This window comes from Astatotilapia calliptera, chromosome 17 (genome assembly GCF_964374335.1).
Source record: "Astatotilapia calliptera chromosome 17, fAstCal68.1, whole genome shotgun sequence".
In the NCBI taxonomy this organism is placed as follows: Eukaryota; Metazoa; Chordata; class Actinopteri; order Cichliformes; family Cichlidae; genus Astatotilapia; species Astatotilapia calliptera.
Window position 1 is genome coordinate 38184928 of NC_137438.1, and position 18770 is coordinate 38203697.

General features: G+C 41.3%; 1 protein-coding gene across 2 annotated transcripts in view; it reads left to right on the forward strand.

Moving 5' to 3' along the window:
- The window catches only part of syn3 (synapsin III), a 137509-nt gene that overhangs the window by 13087 nt on the left and 105652 nt on the right, over nt 1-18770 (forward strand). For both annotated transcript variants that reach the window (XM_026147442.2, XM_026147441.2), the window contains exons 2-3: nt 1887-2356; nt 15244-15301. In XM_026147442.2, the coding sequence (XP_026003227.2) occupies nt 1944-2356; nt 15244-15301 (471 nt within the window). In that variant the 5' untranslated portion in view covers nt 1887-1943. The remainder of the gene's footprint in view (nt 1-1886; nt 2357-15243; nt 15302-18770) is intronic.

Below are 18770 nucleotides of genomic sequence, written 5' to 3' on the forward strand. Positions count from 1 at the left end.
CTCACTTCAGTTTCTTGCCTCGCAATATCAGGCAACAGCTGCAAGTTTCACAGAAAGCTTCCTCTTGGCGATAACCTGACTACAGTAACTTGTCAAGATGTAACATTTGCTCCACATCCTTCTCTTATGTCTGCAGGCTTGTCAGGTTCTCCTCCTCTGCAAAAACACAGCCACAAACACTGGGCGCATCCGCCTGAGACAAGACGCCACAATAAGAAATGCACTTTTATCTAATCTAAGCTCCATTTATAGTGGGAGCAGCCTAGTTTTAATCAGGTTTAGGGGTTTCTTTTCCTCTCCGCTTGCGTGCGTGCTTCACTGCAGTTTGATGGCTAATCTGCCTGAATGTCTCTCCTCTGCCTCGCTGGGTTCCATGTGTTATATAACTGTTTTTTTCCAACTGACTCGTCTGCTTTACAAAGAAATGAGCTATGAATCTCCTCCAACTTTGCATCATCACGGCTGCGTCGCTGAATTATTTGCCAGCGGTTTCTGTCCCACCCGGCATGGGTAACTCGATCTTATGCAAATCGGGTTTAACAGATTCGTAGCTGTTATAAGAAAAAAGAAAATCACAGTGGAACAACTTTGAAGTGTCACAGTAATAACAGCTCTAGTTTTTCATCCTCATCGATGTGACACTGCTTTCCATCCGTGGTTCATTTTGCCTGAGGTCTGACGCTGATTAGTGTGAACATGGAAAAGTAGAAAAGCATCATATTGTTAAATATTGGATCAGATTCATCTGTGCCCTCAGCATCTAATCCTGATGCTTACATGCCATATACTGTAGTCTGCTCAGTGAACTAACTCAAACTCTCCATAGATACTGCTGATAATCTTTTACTCACTTTAGGCTGTGTTAAACAATTCATAGCCTGACAGCTTTTTCAGTGTCTTATCATCTGGATTACTCTAAACACACTACTGATATATTATCATCAGAACTAATCTCGAGAAAGCATTTCCTGTTTTTTTGTTTTGTTTTTTAATCTTTATACCAAAGCTTCAGGACGCTCACGAGATAGTCCGCTATTGATAGATACGTATAAAGCTAAATGACTAGAATAATTAAATACATGGTAAATGGACTGGTACTTACATAGTGCTTTTCCACTCTAATAGATTGCCCAAAGCACTTTCTACTACAAATCTCACTCACCCTTTCATCAATTCTATCTGTGAAGCACCAAACTGTCACCTCATGGTGCTTTATATTGGAAGTTAAAGACAGAGAAATACGATTAGACGAGGAAGGGGGGGAAAAAGTTATATTCCTGGTTAAAATTGTGCATTTTAACATAAGAGTCTGTTGAGTTTGACTTCATTTAGGAGCAAACCTCAAGTTGCCATTGGAGGAGCTGCAGTCAAGTTTGCATCATTCTGTTAATGTGCTCTCATTTTGAGAGAGGGGGTTTGAAGCTTTGTTGTTCTGTTGTGACCCTGTTTGCTCAGTGTGGGGAAGCACCAAACAGTTCTCTGTGCCATGACTATCATTGTCACTGTGGTTTAGTACATCCTCCATCATGATCATCATCTAGTCGCTAATTGTGTGATAAACTCATTTTGTACATTTTTATCAGAGCTGTTTTTGCTTGATTAGCTGCCTGCTGGAGCAGGAAACATGGCTGATTAGAGCAGTTAGTCTGAATCAAAACATTAATTTTGCTGGCTGCAAGCAATTACCCAGAAGAAGTTAAAATGCTTCTGTAGCACTGGGGGATTTTCTGTGAATACGTCAATTCAGAATGCGACCAAAGAGACAACCACCCCATCAGAGATTGGTGTAGCTTGTATGTTGGACTAGCACAACATCAGCCATAGACAGCACTAAAAAGTGAGCCTGAGCTCGCTTCTTGTGTTTTGAATCTTCTCTTCTTTTTCAGGACTACAGGCGTTCTTCCCTCTCACCTCTGGCCTGACTGACCCACCAGCCCATCACCATGAACTACCTTCGCCGGCGCCTGTCAGACAGCAGCTTTGTGGCCAACCTCCCCAACGGCTACATGATGGATCTGCAGAGGCCGACCCCGCCAGGCTCATCAACTTCTTCTCCTGCCTCCCCAGCCACAGAGAGGCGGCAGCCCCCGAGCGTCCCAAGCCAGCCTCAAGCCTCGGGCGTATCCTCTGGCTCAGCCTCTGGTCCGGCCTCAGGCTCAGGGAGCTTCCTCAGCTCCTTCTCCAGCGTGGTGAAGAGTGCACAGATGGCCCAGAATGTGGCGGCTGCCGCGCATGCTAAGTCAGCAGCGGCAGCGGCGGCTGCTGAAGGCGCCTCTGCAGGAGGTGTTCAGCCGGCCAAGCCTGTGATACGCAAGCCTAAGATCCTGCTGGTGATTGATGATCAGCACACAGACTGGTGAGCAGAAGCCTTTTAATGTAGTAGCACAAGTGTGGGTTTATATTTGAGCAGAAAACATTTCACATCACAGTGCTTGCTCTCTGAAGTCTGAAATGACTCATCTGAGATCACTTCAAGTTCCAGCAAATAATGAACTGAAGTGTGACTGATTTGTTTGTCAGAGTACTAGAACTCTTCCATGTCATTTACAGTCGTGCTTCCCTTAAAATTTCCACAGCGAATCACAAAAACCAATGAGCAGTTAAGTGGAAGTAACCTTCTTACTGCTGTATAAAGTGTAGTAGTATAAGTGGGACATGGCAAATTAAACTTAAGAGTGAACTTCTTTGATACATCACCAGACCTTCTAAAAGCAAGTCTACACCTTGAAGACATAAAATGTTCAGTGAGTTTACCCTGATATAAGGCTTCTTTACATTGACTGTTTGATTATTAAACTATAAATTAGCATGTTTTTAAAATGTATATAATTACAGAAAAGGTGTACATACTTTGTAAAACAGGACTGCTGTCATGGATGTAAGAGTGAAGCTGGACTAAGTTGGCATTAGAGTAAAATGAAGATAGGAAACAGCTAGCATAGCATTGCAAACTGACAAAATATAGTTTTTATTCATAAAGAAATACATAAATATAAATATATAAGTAAAATATAAAGTGACAATTTCTTGCCGTGTATTGTTTTTGTTGCTGTAGTTCATATAATTCAAGTAATTCTGAAAAGTGCTAGGCTAACTGTTTCTAATGTTTATGCTAAGTTAGGCTATCTACTTCTAGCTCCGGTTCCATACTTTTAATGCTATGATGTTAACAGTAGTACTAATCCGACACTCTTGTCTGGAAGCACGTAGGTGTATTTAGAAAAACATCTGTATTCCTTTAAGATGCTACTTTCAAAACATCTCATTGTCAGTAAGCTAATTAGCCACCAAAATCTTTAGCATCTAAAAAGAAGATATTGCTAAGATTAAAAAAAGGTCAACTTTGATAGCTTGTATTTCTCCTTCTACTCTCCTGCCAAATGGAAAACATTCTTGTGCTTCAGTTTGAATGAAGTGAGATGTGTTATTGTTTATGATAGATTTGTACGTCCTTGGTCTTAGCCGGCGTTTGCATTAGCGTTCTTTGCTGGAATTAAAATTGTCATGGTAACAAGGAAAAGGAACGATGGAATGTGACAGGAAAAAAAAGTGATTTAATCAGAAGAAATGAGCTCTTCTTTCGCTGACAGCCCATACATGAATTTTTGAAGCCGACTTCAGCTGCCTTTTACTCCCAACGCCGGAGGAATTGATTTCCTGAGCTGCAGTGAAGACACGCAGCAGCCAGTTTATCGTGTTTGTCTTACGGAATCAATAAACCACTCATCCATTTCATGAATTGTTATTCTGTTGCCTGACATTTGCTGGTAGACCGACCTCAGCTGGGCTGTTATTAGCCATTTCCAGCCGCTCAAGCTGCACCCACAGAATTAGTAGGGATCATTATGTGCGGAGGCATCCTCTACTAGGAGATCAGGCAGGAGTCTAAAAATGATCCCTAAATTAAAGCGCCCCACTGACAGCCGTGTCAAAAGCACCAAGATTGCTCTCAATTTCCCGCAAAGCCGGGTGGCCTCTTTTCCTTAAGCTGCAATCCCAAGAGGACCCATTTCTTTTCACACCCTGGTGTTTTTGAAATGAGTCGTCAGGGGATCATCCACCCTCTGAGGCACAAAAGCTCACTCAGCCACTCAGATGGAGCATCCTCACTCTTTGAGAGAACAGCGGCTTTTTTTTTTTTTTTAAATCACCAACTCTGTTAGTTAAATAAAGAGAGAAGAATGGAAGTTTTTTTTTTAAAGTGCGGTTGATTTATTGATTTTTTTTTTGTGAGCTTTTGCAGCAACAGGAACATCTGAGCAATATAAAGCAATCCAGGGTAACGAAACCTTACCTTCAAACGAGATTTTAGTATTCAAATTTTGATCATATGAGTTAACTCTGTCAAAATAGCTTGCGGCACTGTTGTAGTGGGTTAGATTATGTGTGATGGATTGCAATTTTGAAGTCCAGGTGTCCATCTATGCTCCATAGTTTCGCTTTGCTTATTGTCATTTATTGGTTGCAGCTTTTATTCAAAGTTTGAGCTTTTTTCTGCACAGTTTGACACGACAGTGCTGAGTTTAGGGCCCACATTTTAAGCACAAGCAGGATTTCTGTGATGCCACAGCTTGCTTTGAAGCCTTAAGCAAAACAGCATAACACCTACACACGTGAGATGTAGAAACACATCATTTTTTAATCATTTCTTACATCTTTTTAAACATTGCAACAAACTGGCGACCTGGCCAGGAGACCTCACATACCCAGCCACCCTCAATTTGATAAAAGGGATTTACTTAAAGCTTCCAAGCAACATTTTAATAACACATTATTTTTTTAAATATTGGTAGGCACTGCTTTATTTTTGGCACATTTTCTGCAATAACTTTTCAGAATTGTGCAATTTAAGTGCTCTGAGAGGAAACTGCATTTCTGTCTACTCTAGGATGTCTTCAGAGGTAGGAGACAAAGAGACTGTTCCTGTTGGTTATCAATGCAAATGTCCATGGATGTCACTTCACAGGGCAAAGAGTCTCGTTCAGTGTGAGGAAATAGAGCAGGAAAACATGATATTGCTTTTAACTGCTGAATTCAAAGCGTGTCAAGCTGCTGTTAAACGCTGTTAAATGTAGAACTGTTCCTGAGTTAACCACTGGGTGGCACTGTAGCTTACTTAAAGCCTCATAGACGGCTGCTTATCATTTCCCTTGACGCTTCAATGTTTCTATGTAGGAGTGATGAGCTTTGACCAGCAGATGGAGTTATCTGATAGACTATAAATTTTATCTGAAGCACTTCCTCTTGCAGTCTTGTAGCGTTTGAGCCTACAGATGTTCTCAGAGTATTAGTCTTTACATCATCACTTATCACTTTGATTTCATTTCAAACCAGTGTTATCTCTAGAGATGAAGGTCATGTCTTTTCCATTTAGATAACAGACTGAAAGCAGTAATTAATTAATATCCAATTCAAGATGATTTTTTTTAGATTCACTTAACACTTTGGACTGTTATCACTGATGTCCATTGTTAGTGAATATACCTAAAATTGGCTCCAAAGCTGCCTGAACAACATCACATCCATGGAAACTGATACTGTTGTTGGACTAGTCGTGTCAAACATGAGGCCTGGGGGCCTGAATTGGCCAGGCAAAAACTCCAATTTGGGCCACTGGATGACTTTGGAAATGTGAAGGAAATTTTGGACTTTGGACCGACAGATATTTCATTTACTGCAGCAGGATTTCTTCATTGTGTAGATGTACCTTTGAAATTGCATCTTTTTCTTATGATAAGATATCTCAGGGGTTAGTTAAACTTATTTACACTGAGAGAAAGGAGTTTCATCGATTAAGATCAAAGTGGGCTGCATGAGGCATGTAACATGAGCTTGACATCCCTGATTTGAAGCTTGAATTTGCTTGATGGATGTCCTGAGAGTAAAGACAACTGTTACTCATTCTGCAGGAGATTATAAATGTTCATCTCCAGCTCCTCTCTGGTATGTTTGCATGTTATCATTGACCAATGGCAGCTTTAAGAGTGTCAGTCATGGTGCTGCTGCTAACAATAAAACTGAACCAGCACTAAAGTGGTGACTGTGAATGTCCACAAGATCAGCTCAGGAGGTGGCTGTCGACTTGAGACTTGAGCCACTTCAGCCAGCAGTCGAACAGTTAACGCTCGACTCTCAGATGCAGATTGAGGGGGAAAAAATTTGGCTGCTCTTTTTGCAACATGTCTTCAACTAAACCTTGTCGCTGGATTTCATTTATAACCGTTGGGAAAGTGATGTATTGTGTGCTGCTTTGCTGTTGAAATCTTTAGGTTGCTCAAATGACAAGGTGAAGATAAGAGTTCCAATTGTGTTGGCGAGGTTTATGATTGGCTTTATGACCCTTTATTGACTCATGATGTACTCTTGATTTTTTTAAGCCCCAGGAGTCCAATGGTCTTTCAACATCGCGTTCTAAATAGATGCAATGTGGTTTTCATGTATTTGCATAGTAAAAATCGAGCTTATTCTGTATATGGTCACAAGTTTAGACGCTAACGTAATGTTTTTTGCATGGAAGAAGTGCGATTGCTAAAAAAACACAACTTTAGCTCTTTGACAGACATTCAGCAGGTATATGGCCATCCATCCACTTTCCTTTGCTTACTCCATTTTCCAATTTCTGATGGGGGATTGCAAAATGATCCCAGGACAGTTAAGATGTGTAATATCTCCAGTAGACTGGGCCTACTTTAAAGTTTCCCTTCAGCTTGTTGTGCCTAGAAAACACCCCAGAGGTTTCTCAGTGAGACGTTATAACCAATTCAGTTGGTTTGGTCCAGACGCCCTATGACAGGGGTGTCCAACTCCAGGCCTCGAGGGCCAGTGTCCTGCAGGTTTTAGATCTCACCCTGGGTCAACACACCTGAATCAAATGATTAGTTCATCACCAGGCCTCTGGAGAACTTCAAGACATGTTGAGGAGGTCATTTAGCCATTTAAACCAGCTGTGTTGGATCAAGGACACATCTAATACCTGCAGGACACCGGCCCTCGGGGCCTGGAGTTGGACACTCCTGTCCCAGGGAGAAAAAGGCTTTGTGGCCTTTTGGATCTGATATCTCATACCGTCTATCATAACCCAAAGCTCCTGGCCTTAGCTACAGGTTGGTATTGGCTGGAAAAATTGAAAGATTACATGTTTACTGGTGAAAATCCAAATAATTTTGTACTTGAGTGAAAATAGCTTTGGCTAGAAACCCAACTAAACACAACCAGCGCAGATTGTCAGGCTGCATGAAAAACGATGAATTCACTTGCAGCTTTTCTTACTGAATTACTGCTGGACAGCGATGTGTTTATGTATAGTTGGGAAAAGGGGAACCGATTGCCCTGATCATCGGCCATCAATCTTTGAACCGAACTAAACAAAGTGACTGGGGCAGGCAAAGGAATATGTGATTTCCACAACAGCTGCTTTACTCTGCTGCCCGAACCTGATTGTTCTTGTTGGAAAACAAACAAACAAACAAAAAAATTCATTCATGTCATTCATCCAGCCCGTTTGTATACAATCATGTGGTCCATAAATGAAATGAAACTGTAGTTTTCATTGGGTTGTGCAGGAACATAGTGAAGCTATCTCTGAGTGTAGTAGGAACACCAGAACTTGTGCTGTGATTTCAGACAGGTTGCTCAATAGCTTGTCCAGTCTTTCTGAGCAGCCCTGACTCGAGAGCGCTGTGAACATATCGGGTGTCCGTTGATCTATCCTTTCCCCCCCGGGGCTGAATTTCCTCCTGGGCATTCCAGCAGAGAGGCTGGGGTCTCTGGGGAAACCCTGCTCTGTCCTGACAGACTTGGCCTCCAGCAATGACTCATGCACAATAGCAGTACACAGCACTGAGAGCATCACCGCAACCACCAACAATCCTTCCTTTTCTGCCTCTCCCGCTGCCTCTCTTTCAGGGTGACTCGTAAGACGGCGGGCCAAGTAGCTGTCAGTCTGTTTGCTTTGTGTTCTGAATGATATGAGCATCTGATTGCTCAATTCAGCCCCACGCTGGCATACTGCTTACTTCTAGAGTAGCCCAGTACTATTGACATCCCCTGGTCATCTCGAACCACATGAAGAAGATTTAAATTTTCTGTTTTGTCTGCAGAAGAAGCACAGAGGCCACACACTGGCACAAAAAAAGCTAAACATCCTCTCGCTGCATTTGTTAATCTATGCTTTGTCTCACAAAGAGTTCAGAAAGTGCAAAATGAATTCATTAGAAGGCCACTGGGTTTATAAAGCACTCAAAGGGTAAAGACAGTAATTTACTTTTGGAACGTTTAGTGCTAAAAGGTCCAGATAAAAACGTCCCAGACAGTTTGATTCATTTTATTTGATCACTTTTAGATACAGATTTCTGGGGAAAAAACCCTTTAAAGTGCACACCTTACAAAACAGGCACGTTTATTTTGGAGAATTCTCTAAAAATTAACAACATGAGAAAAGAAGCGTGAAGTCGCTCACCTGCTTTCAGTCTCTGAGATTAGTAATCAGAGGCAAAGCCTCGCAGTCACTCCTTTATAAAAAAGACAAATACATTTACATTTTTTTCTGCATACACGGCAAAATGTGACCATCAGAACGTTTCTACTTTCAGCATCAGCTCTGGTACATAAACCTCACAGTAAATGCAGATGGCACACTTTCTGTGTTTCAACTTACTGGAGGCCACGACGGCCACTCCACTCGATTCAGTCAGTCTATGTCCCACCCTCAGCTATCGCCACCAGCTCTGGGTAGTGACCAAAAGAATGAGATGGCAGGTACAAGTGACAGAAATGACCTTCCTCCAAAGGATGTCTGGCTTCACCCTTAGAGAGAGGGTGATGGGGGCGATTATATGGGAGGGATTGCTGCCCCATCCACATCAAAAGTAGTCAGGTGAGATGCTTCCTCAGCCTCCTGGACGTCTACTAAGTGAAGTGTTTTGGGCATGAGGAAGCCCCGGGGCAGACCCATGACAATACTTGCAGGGTTACATCTCTGTGCTGGTTTAAGCTGCGTACATACTGGCAGCGATCGTTTTGCAGCTGCCAGCTGGTTGCTTGCAGACATTCCAGGCTCTGGTTGCCTAGGCGACCTTCTACTGTATTTACTAGCAGGTCAATTCAAGTTATTTATATACCGCCCAATCACAACAGTCACCTCAAGTTGCTTTATATTGTAAGATAGAGAGCCTTAGGGCTGCTCGATTATGGCAAAAATGATAATCACGATTATTTTCACTGAAATTGCGATCTCGATTATTTGACGATATTTATTTAACAATAACAATGTGTTGAATAATGACTTTAAAGATTGTCAAAAAATAATATAAAATAGTGTGCAAATACTGATAACAGTGCAAATGTTTGCAATATAAAAAATAAATGAAAAATGTAAACATCTATGTTTAGTGAACTTTGCAGTGTTGCTCTGTGGTGCAGCTACGACACTGTTGCAAAGTTTACACACTGTGTCTACTTGATCCACGTCTGACTCCGCGAACCCATAATGTTTCCACACCACTGAAGTTTTTTTTACCTCTCTTTTCAACCAACAGCAGTCACTCTCCTCTCCAAATAACTTCTGCTTAGCTTTCCGAGCTTCCCTCGGGTCCTCTTAATTGTTGTGACCCGTGTTCGAAATGCAGAGAGGTGCGCTTGATTTGCCACACGGAGCAGCGTGAGAGTAAAGCACGAGGGAGGGGCTAATAATCGGCTCAGTCATTTTTAATGATTGTTGAAAGCCCAGATCGTAATCGAGATTAAAATTCAATTAATTGAGCAGCCCTAGAGAGCCTGCAATACAATATTGTAAAGGCTTACAGTAATATAGAGAAAATTCCAAAATTCAGTTGATCCTCTATGAGCAAGCACTTTGGCAACAGTGGGACAAAAAAACTCCATTTTAACAGGAAGAAACCTAGAGGGGAGCGAGGGAGGACAAAAGAGCCAGAGAGTAATGATAATAAATGATTAAATGCAGGTCATATGCCAATCAACAGTATTTTTCACTCTCATTGGTATCCTCAGTTGCTTGCCTATAAAGTTTGTTGCAGATCCCGCCCACTTTGCGTTGCCATCATTTATTTTTTATGAATGCCTTGGAAAAGCTGGAGAAGGTGTCCAGGGAGGGTCTTAGACTGTTGCTGCCACAACCTGCAGCCCAGTGGAGCTACAGTTACACTTCTATTACAGATTAAAAATGAGTGGTGAAGTGGAGTTGCGACTCACCAGTAATTGCCACAATCCAGCTGTTGATGACACATTAACAGGAGATTATGTGAGTTTGGTGCTTCAGTTATTTGTAGTGTTTTTTTCTGAGTTTATTACAAACCTGCTGCATAAAACAAAAACAGGATCCATCCATGATCTCAACATACAACAGAGCTGTATGTGTAGCTGTAACGTAAAATAATACCATCCATGCATCCATCTATCCACCCACCCATCCATCCACCCGCCCCCTTTGAGTCCAGGGGGCAGCACATTGAGAAGCCCAGACTTCCCTCACCAGTTCCACCTCTTCTAGCTTATCCCGGGGGACACAGAGTCAATTCCAGGCCAGCTGAGAGATATATTCTCTCCGGGGAGTCCGGGGCCTCCTCCCAGTAGGATATGTCCAAAATACCTCACCTAGGAAGCTTCCAGGAGGCGTACTAGTCAGATGTCCGAACCACCTGAACTGGCTCGTGGTGGAAGACCAGCGGCTCCGAGTCATTCTGGAATAACTGAGCTCGTCACCCTACCTCCAAGAGAGCCCAGCCATCCTTCGAAGGAAACTCATTTCCTCCAAGAATTACTTAGAATAAATTTCCCAGACACAGCAAAACAGTTGTATGAGGCGCTATAATCAAATGAAACCATGTACTTCACTTCAGAGAGGTCACAGTCTTTCAGCTGCAGTTTAATAAGTTTGTATGGGTGCATTTCCCACAAGGTGGCCTTTCAAATCATCAAAGTAACTTTCAAAAAATAGCCACAAAGAAAACTCATTCCCTCAACGTCTGAATGAACTGTGAAGAACACAAACATATATGTAACCTATGTCTGAATGAAGAATGCTACTTTAATTTAAAGCCATTGTTCCTAGACTGACATTTTTGTTGAAGCACACATGGCTGATCATCTGTGCCCACTAAGATGGGTGTGGCCTTTGCTCTCTGATCATTCACCTGTTTGATACTTGATAGTGCTGATCACAGCGGATGTTCTTTCTGTGTGCAGAGAGGCACAATCTGATCTTGGCAGGCTTTTTCTAATCCAGATAACTTTTTATAGTTCCATTTTTATTTTTACTTCTAAAAAAGTTCACATAGCTGCCTTGGACATAGTGTTACAGCAGATGTGACGCTACTGACATCTATATTCTGCTGTCTCCAAGTGGCTAAAGAAATCACTATTTGCAGGTTTAAAGCTTAAGATATTGTGATGGTCTTGTTATGCATCCCTATTGCGCCTTTGTGGGAGTCGCTCCTACAGCGGATGTCTCCAGTGGCCCATGTTTGCCCTCGCCGCACACATGTGCACAATCGAATGGTGAAAACAACACCAGCTACAACCTTCTTTTTTTTTTTTTTTTAAACGAGCTAAACCAGCACATTTTAAATTTTTATCTGCTTGTAAAAATATGAGGCCACTATAGAAAATCTCCTTTAAAAACAGAGCGGTATTAGCACATCATCAGCTCTGATGGAGTTCCTCCTAATAAAAGCAGCGATAACACATGCATGACTCATACGCCTTCTATGAGTGGTACACAAAAAGAAGTAACTTATTCTCATGGTTACAAAAATAAAAGAAGTCGTTAAGCCTCGTGGTGTTTATGTAGTGGGCGTATGCACGACCGAGGGATGGAAAGCCCAGGCCTCTGTGCAGCGCTTCTACATGTGATCACATCTAAAACACTCATTCAAACCACAGAGCCCAGTGGTCTGTAAATGAAATTGATGTAAATTAAACCAGTGAATGAATATTGGAATTGTACAGCGCTTTGAGGGCCCTGAAAAGCGCTATATAAATGCAATCCATTAATATTATTATTATTATTATTATTATTAAATGTTTTGCAATACCTTAAACATATACCGGGCTTTTTTTGTTTTTGTTTGGGCCATTCAGCATGCCTCCCGCTCTGAGGCAGCGGTGGTCCTGACTGCCAGGGGGCATTGCCTGTCTAGTATGTAGGTCAGTCATGAAGAATCCCAGCTTCCACAATTACAGAGAATGAGACGGCTTGGGACCCAAAACTATCAAGCCCAACAGCTGGGAGATGTTAGGAAAAAAGATCCTCCTCAGTGACTGTAATGAACATTAATGAATGGAGCTAAAAGGACACATGTGGGCAGATGAAAAACAAAAGAAGGCGGACAGGCAGAAGAGGAAAGAGGCTTTCTGTTTGGTGGAAGAGAAAAAAAAATGTTGCAAAAAGGGAAATGTGTTTCAGTCTGAGGAGGTTGGAAAGCCCGTCCCAGTAACAGAAGGCCTGTAGCATGTAGCCCAGATCCTCAGCTCCTCAAGGGTCCAGCCCGGAGCCTTTGACAGATTGTTCACTGTCCCACGTCTGAGAGTTCAGCAGCGTCACCTGCAGCTATAAAACAAAAACAATAACCAAAGATCTACGCTTAAGAAAGGAGAGCTGACTTATATCAGATAATGGTGCTCTTATTTTGAGTTGTGTATCGTTAAATACTTTAATAACTGTAAGGTTGTTGCAAATGATTGCGAGAAACCCCCTCTTCAGTTATATTCGCCATATATCATTACCCAACATGCACTGGGCAATTATATATGCAAGACAAACTGGACGTATTTTTATTCACATTAATGTAGTCATAGATAAGTTGATACTATGAAAGTCTCAGTATACAATAAAACTAGAGCATGATGTTGTTGACACTGTGGCAGGTGTTGGGTCAGTCCACCAAATGAATAGACTGAAACAGCCGGATGGATGGAAACATATTCCAATTACAGTTTTATAATTGACATGGACATAATGTGTAGACGCTTAGCTTTCATTTGCGGGTCTCCAGATTCAAATTGGATCAAAAGTTTGGGAGTTTCAGATCCTGAACATGTGCCACCCTCTTTTTAAAGGGACCAAATGTAATTGGATCAACTGACTCAAAGGCTATTTCATGGGTAGGTGTTCCTTTGTTATTATATGCCATTATCAATTAAACAGATAAAAGGTCTGGAGTTGATTTGAGGTGTGAAGATTTTTGTTGTGAAAAACATGCAGCTAAAGGAGCTCTCCACGCAGGTGAAATAAGTCGTCCTTAACCTGCAAAAAGAGAAAAAAAAAACATCCAAGAAATGGCTAGAATAGCTGGATTGGCAAAATCTACACTTTGGTAAATCCTGAGACTCAAGGGAAGCGCTGGTGAACTCGGTGCAAAAAGACCTGGATGTCCACAGAAGAAAACAGCAGCGGATGATCAAAGCAGATAAACCCCCTCAGAACAGCCAACCAAGTGAACAACACTCTCCAGGAGTCTGCGTATTGATATCCAAATCTACAATAAAGAGAAGACTGCATGAAAGTAAATACAGAGGGTTCACTGGAAGGCACTCATAAGCCTCAAGAACAGAAAAAAGCCAGCACAGTTCTGCAAAAGCATTCTTTGGACAGATGAAAGCAAGACCTCTGTCAGAATGATGGCAAGTAAAAGTTTGGAGAAGGCAGCTCATGATCCAAAGGATACCACATCATTTGTAAAACATACCAGAGGTAGTGTGATGGTTTGGGCGTGCATGGCTGCCAGTGGCACTGGGACACGAGTGTTTACTGATGATGTGACACAAGACAGAAGCAGCCGAATGAACTCTGAAGCGTTCGGAGACAGACTGTCTGCTCAAATCCAGCTAAATGCAGCAAATTGATTGAGGAGTGTCTCATAATACAGAAGGACAGTGATCCTAGACATACAGCCAAAGCAACCCAGGAGTTTATTAAAGCAAAGCAGTGGAATATTCCAAGAAAGTCACCTGATCTCGACCCAGCATGCATTTCACTTGTTGAAGTCTAAACTTCAGACAGAAAGGCAAACAAACAGCAACTCAGTCAAAGCCTGCTCGAGCATTAAAAAGAAGGAAAGCCAGCGTCTGGTGATGTCCATGAGTTCAAGACTTCAGGCTGTCATTGCCGGCAAAGAGTTTTCAACCAAGTATTATTTTCAGTTATTACTTTCGGGCCCTGAAATAAAGGGATTGTGTTGAAAAATGTTTTAGTTCCTCACATGTTTATCTTTTGTTTAACCCACTGGATTAAAGCTGGAAGTCAACGGCATCTTAGTTGTTTCATTTAAAATTCTTTGTGGTCATGTACAGAACCAAAATGAGAAAAAAGTTGTCTCTGTCCAAATGTATATGGGCCTAATTGTAGCTGCTCTGTGTCCTTTTTTTAGGCTTTTTTAAAACTGTTTTTTTTTTTTACCGGTTTAGCCGTGCATTGTACATTCAAATTAACCAAAGAGAAAAAGTTCACGTTTCACTTTTCTGTACACAAACATCTTGAAATAGCTCACAGAAGCCACGTGCCTCTTGGTAAATCTAAATTCTGCAAGTCTGACAGGACAAAGTCTGATGGGATGTAAGATAACTCTTCTGGTAACTGGAACTTAATTGTGTCAGACCTGAAGGAAACTGCTGCACATCAGGACAAGATGATTCCTGTTTTTTTTCCCGTGTGACTGTCACGTGACTTCTAAACTTAGTTTAGTGAGTAAGTGCTCAATATGTAGCAACCGCAGTGCAGTTTCACCTGCTCTACAAACTGCTGCCACAAACACATGAGAAAAAGCAACACGCAGCTACTCATTCATTGTGCTGCCTTTATTAAAAGCACTTTTTTTCACCCTTAGCCAAGGGATTGTGTTTACTTGAAGCCCCGCAAGGTCAGATTCTGTAATCATGGAAAATGTGAGTCATTATTTTGCCTACTTGCAAGGTATTTTGGAAGGTCTGTTGAAATTTCAGCCCTCTTTCTATCAAATAAACAAAGATATTTTAAGGTTGTTTTCACTGTTAGGAGTGTTTAGAGCACGTACATTATTCTGCAGGAGCGGAATCAGTGCATATGACCTATAGTAACAAATCATTTTGTGTTGGAATAGTGATTTATACCCTCTGAGTATCGGCTGAAATCAGAATTCCACTGTAGAAATGCCAAATGTGCATAATGCAAACAAAAGAAATCATCTGATATGGATCAAAAGCAAATCTATTATCATTTCTTTTACAAATTCTCTCTTTTATTTCATCTAGGGCCAAGTATTTCCGAGGGAAAAAGCTGAACGGGGAGTACGAGATCCGTGTCGAGCAGGTACAGTGTATTTAATAACGCTATTCTGCCTATTCATTATTTTAAAGTCATCATTGATAGCTATTGTGTTATGTACTCATTGATCCTTTAAACATAAATATTTTGCCTCTTAACAGCTTCGTACTGATTGCGCAGCAACATGTCACTAAAATATTTGTAATAAATGATATGAAATGATTTACAAAATGTTTGGTTTTTTATCTGTTCAAAACCAAAACTGTATAATAATGAATAATGCACACCAAGGTTATTGTCCATTTAATAAGAATGTAATAAATGTTGACAGACTATGGCAGTCCTGACGAGCTACATGTCGTCTTCCATTTAAAGTTTTTGTAAATCATCAGTTTGGCACTTTGGGACATGTGTGCAGTGGTCCCTTGTTTATCGCAGGAGTTACGTTCCAAAAATAACCTGCAACAGACGAAATCCGCGAAGTAGTCAGCTTAATTATTTTACAGTTATTATAGATATATTAAGGCTATAAAAAAAACATTACACACTTTATGCACTTTTCTCAGACAGACATGAACATTTTCACACGTTTCTCTCTTGTTTAAACACTCGCAAAGTTCAAACCTTCGTAGAAAAATAAGTCCAGTATTATAAAATGAAACCTTTATTGTATTTTTCTTTCGAACATGAGGGTTTGAGGTCTTACTTTTCATGTTTTCTTCAAGCTAAAACTACACCGCTAGCTTAACGGCTAATTTAAGTTAATGAAGTTGTTCTTTGTCTTAATGGACACTTAAAATTTCTTCTCAGTCTTGAAATCTAAATGATAAGAGTTTTTTTTTTTTTAATTAACAGCGTATAACATTTAAGTGAATGCTTTAGTTGTTTAGGGGAAAAAACCTCCTAACGCTTCCACTCATGTGTCACCATATTCAATTATTCCTGTAAGGAAGAAAGCGTACGTTAATTCAGCACAGTTATGAAATTACCGCTTATATGTCTAGACATACGGTATTTACAGTGTGTAGATACCATCTAATTTACCTTAAAAAAGCTGTTCAGTTTGACATGTGCAAGCCATTGTTGAGACTGAAGCTGTCTTTGAAATGGAGTGGTGTGTTTTTATGTGAGAAGGGAAAGAAACCGCAGAAAGCTGGAACGCTGATTTTATAGCCTGTTTGCTTTACTCTCAACTGTTGTGGTCACATCCTCCTTCCAGGACGGCGTGGGAGCTGGAATGAATCAACACTTTCTTTTGAAAATCGATTTTTCTTTTTTTTTAATCTTGCGGCCTCATAATTATTGAACTCCAATAAAAATGCAGCTGATTTAATAATAAGCTCCCTTAAGAGAATAGTGAGGGTGAAGCGACGTATGAGCACCCCTCCACCCCCCACATAGCTCAGCTATAGCTTGAACTGACCTACTTGGATTTTGTTCGACCCTCTTTCCCAGAAGCCCCCTGCACTGACAAATACAAGTCGGTTGCTAATTGCCTTCAGCAGCCAGATTCTTCATCGGCTGTTTGGAGCCTCAGAATGATGGAAACACGATCTCTGTGTGAAAACTTTGCGACATGCTGCGATGAACCATTTTAGGGAACAACAATAAAAGCAGAGAGTCCCACTGCACTGGCTTCTGCTCTCTTGAATTCCACTGTTGTTGGCTTCTTATATAAATGTCCTTTCTTGAGTGACTTTGGGCTTTGGGGAGGCCAATCAATGTCTGATAGGTTTCCACTGTGTGCTTTTCTATCCAGGAATGTTTTTACACACTGCACTGGGAGTGTGTTTGGGATAATTGCTGTTGCCAGTCAAACACTTTCCAGATGATATTACTTGGCAGATAAGAAAAATCTAACTGCACTTTTCTGCTTTCATATTTCCATCCAGTGTGACAGTTTGGGAGCTGAAATGCAGTTCCACACCATGACAGAGCCTCCTCTGTGATCGACTGAAGGGCCAGATACATCTCTTAAGTCTTTGTTGTATTTTTTTTTTGTCATTTTTGAAGAACATGACATTTAGATTATATTCAGTTGCTTCAGATTTAGTTTTTGGGGCCTGCCACTTCCTTTTTTGTCCTCCGCTTGTTCAGTTTTCCTCAATTTTCTTTAACAAAATGTACACCATGCCAAGATATGTCAAGTATTTAGCTAATAGCTCTTTGGGAATCACTTTGTTGGTGCAAAAATACTTTTTTATGCCTGTCAAACTGTGTTATCTTTGGCACTTTTACAACTAAAGAAATGGGAATAAATGGTGTGACGGGCTGCTAGTGACAAAGTGCCTAAAGATACAATTTAAATGAGCTCTTTGCTAATTTGTCTGCTTTGTATAGACACAGCACTGGTAAAAAAAGGGGGCCAATGTTCAAAGTAAGAGCGGCTGCTCAAGACTGCATTGAAAAATTACAAGACAGTGTGGCTTTTCAGAAGCAAAACATAAAGAAATCAAGGGTGGCTCAAGATTTTTGCCCAGTACTGAAAATAGCCTCTTTGTTTTTTTCACCAGAGTTGAAAGATAGCTCAACATGAAGGCCGTTTAGGTGCTCCCTGAGCTGTTTTTTCTCTGTTATAATGTAATTACAAACTGCATGCCTTACATGGATGGACATTTAGTTTGCTAGTTGCCATGCATCATGTTCATGCTGGTTAAGCTTTCTAAAGCAATGCCAAACCTTCATAACTCTTCTCTGACTTGCTTGCTGCCATATAAGGTACCATCTTTAGACTCGCAGAGCACACACTCACCACAGCGTGTGATGGTGCACTAAAGGAGGCCGGATGCCAGTCCGAACTTGTCCGAAAGAGAACCAGGAGAGACTGGCTTTGATTCTCAGATGTGATCTCTCATTAAAGTGTGCTGCCTCTTATTTACACGACTCACTTCGAACTTCAGATTAGTTGATGCTCACAGCCCCGTGTACACTGGCTAATCCCATTTTTCTTTTTTTAACCACTAAACAGATGCTTGTGGCAGTGCTGCTGGTGGCTTATTTGTGCTCCTAAGTGACTCATAAAACAAGCTTGAACCCATTGCTTTCTCACAAAATCATTACATGCAGCTTGTTCAGTAGTATTTCTTGATTCTGTTGGGGTTGAGGGTAACTGTAAGTCAGCATACCTTCTGGATTACAAACACACAAACAGTCCTGACTGCAGAGAGCCTGTTTCTGTGTAACTTCTTCACTGCACTCGGCAGTCATCGGGCTGGGAGTTGTAGATTTCTTTCTTTCATTGAAGCAGTTAGGCAGCACAGTGGCACCGTGGTTAGCACTGTTGCCGCACAGCAAGAAGGTCCTGAGTTCAATTCCACCATCAGGCCGGGGTCTTTCTGTGTGGAGTTTACATGTTCTCCCCGTGTTTGCGTGGGTTCCCTCCGGGTACTCCGGCTTCCTCCCACCGTCTAAAGACATGCAGCTTGTGGGGATAGGTTAATTGATTAATCCAAATTGCCCATAGGAGTGAATGTGAATGGTTGTCTGTCTCTGTGTGTTAGCCCTGCGACAGACT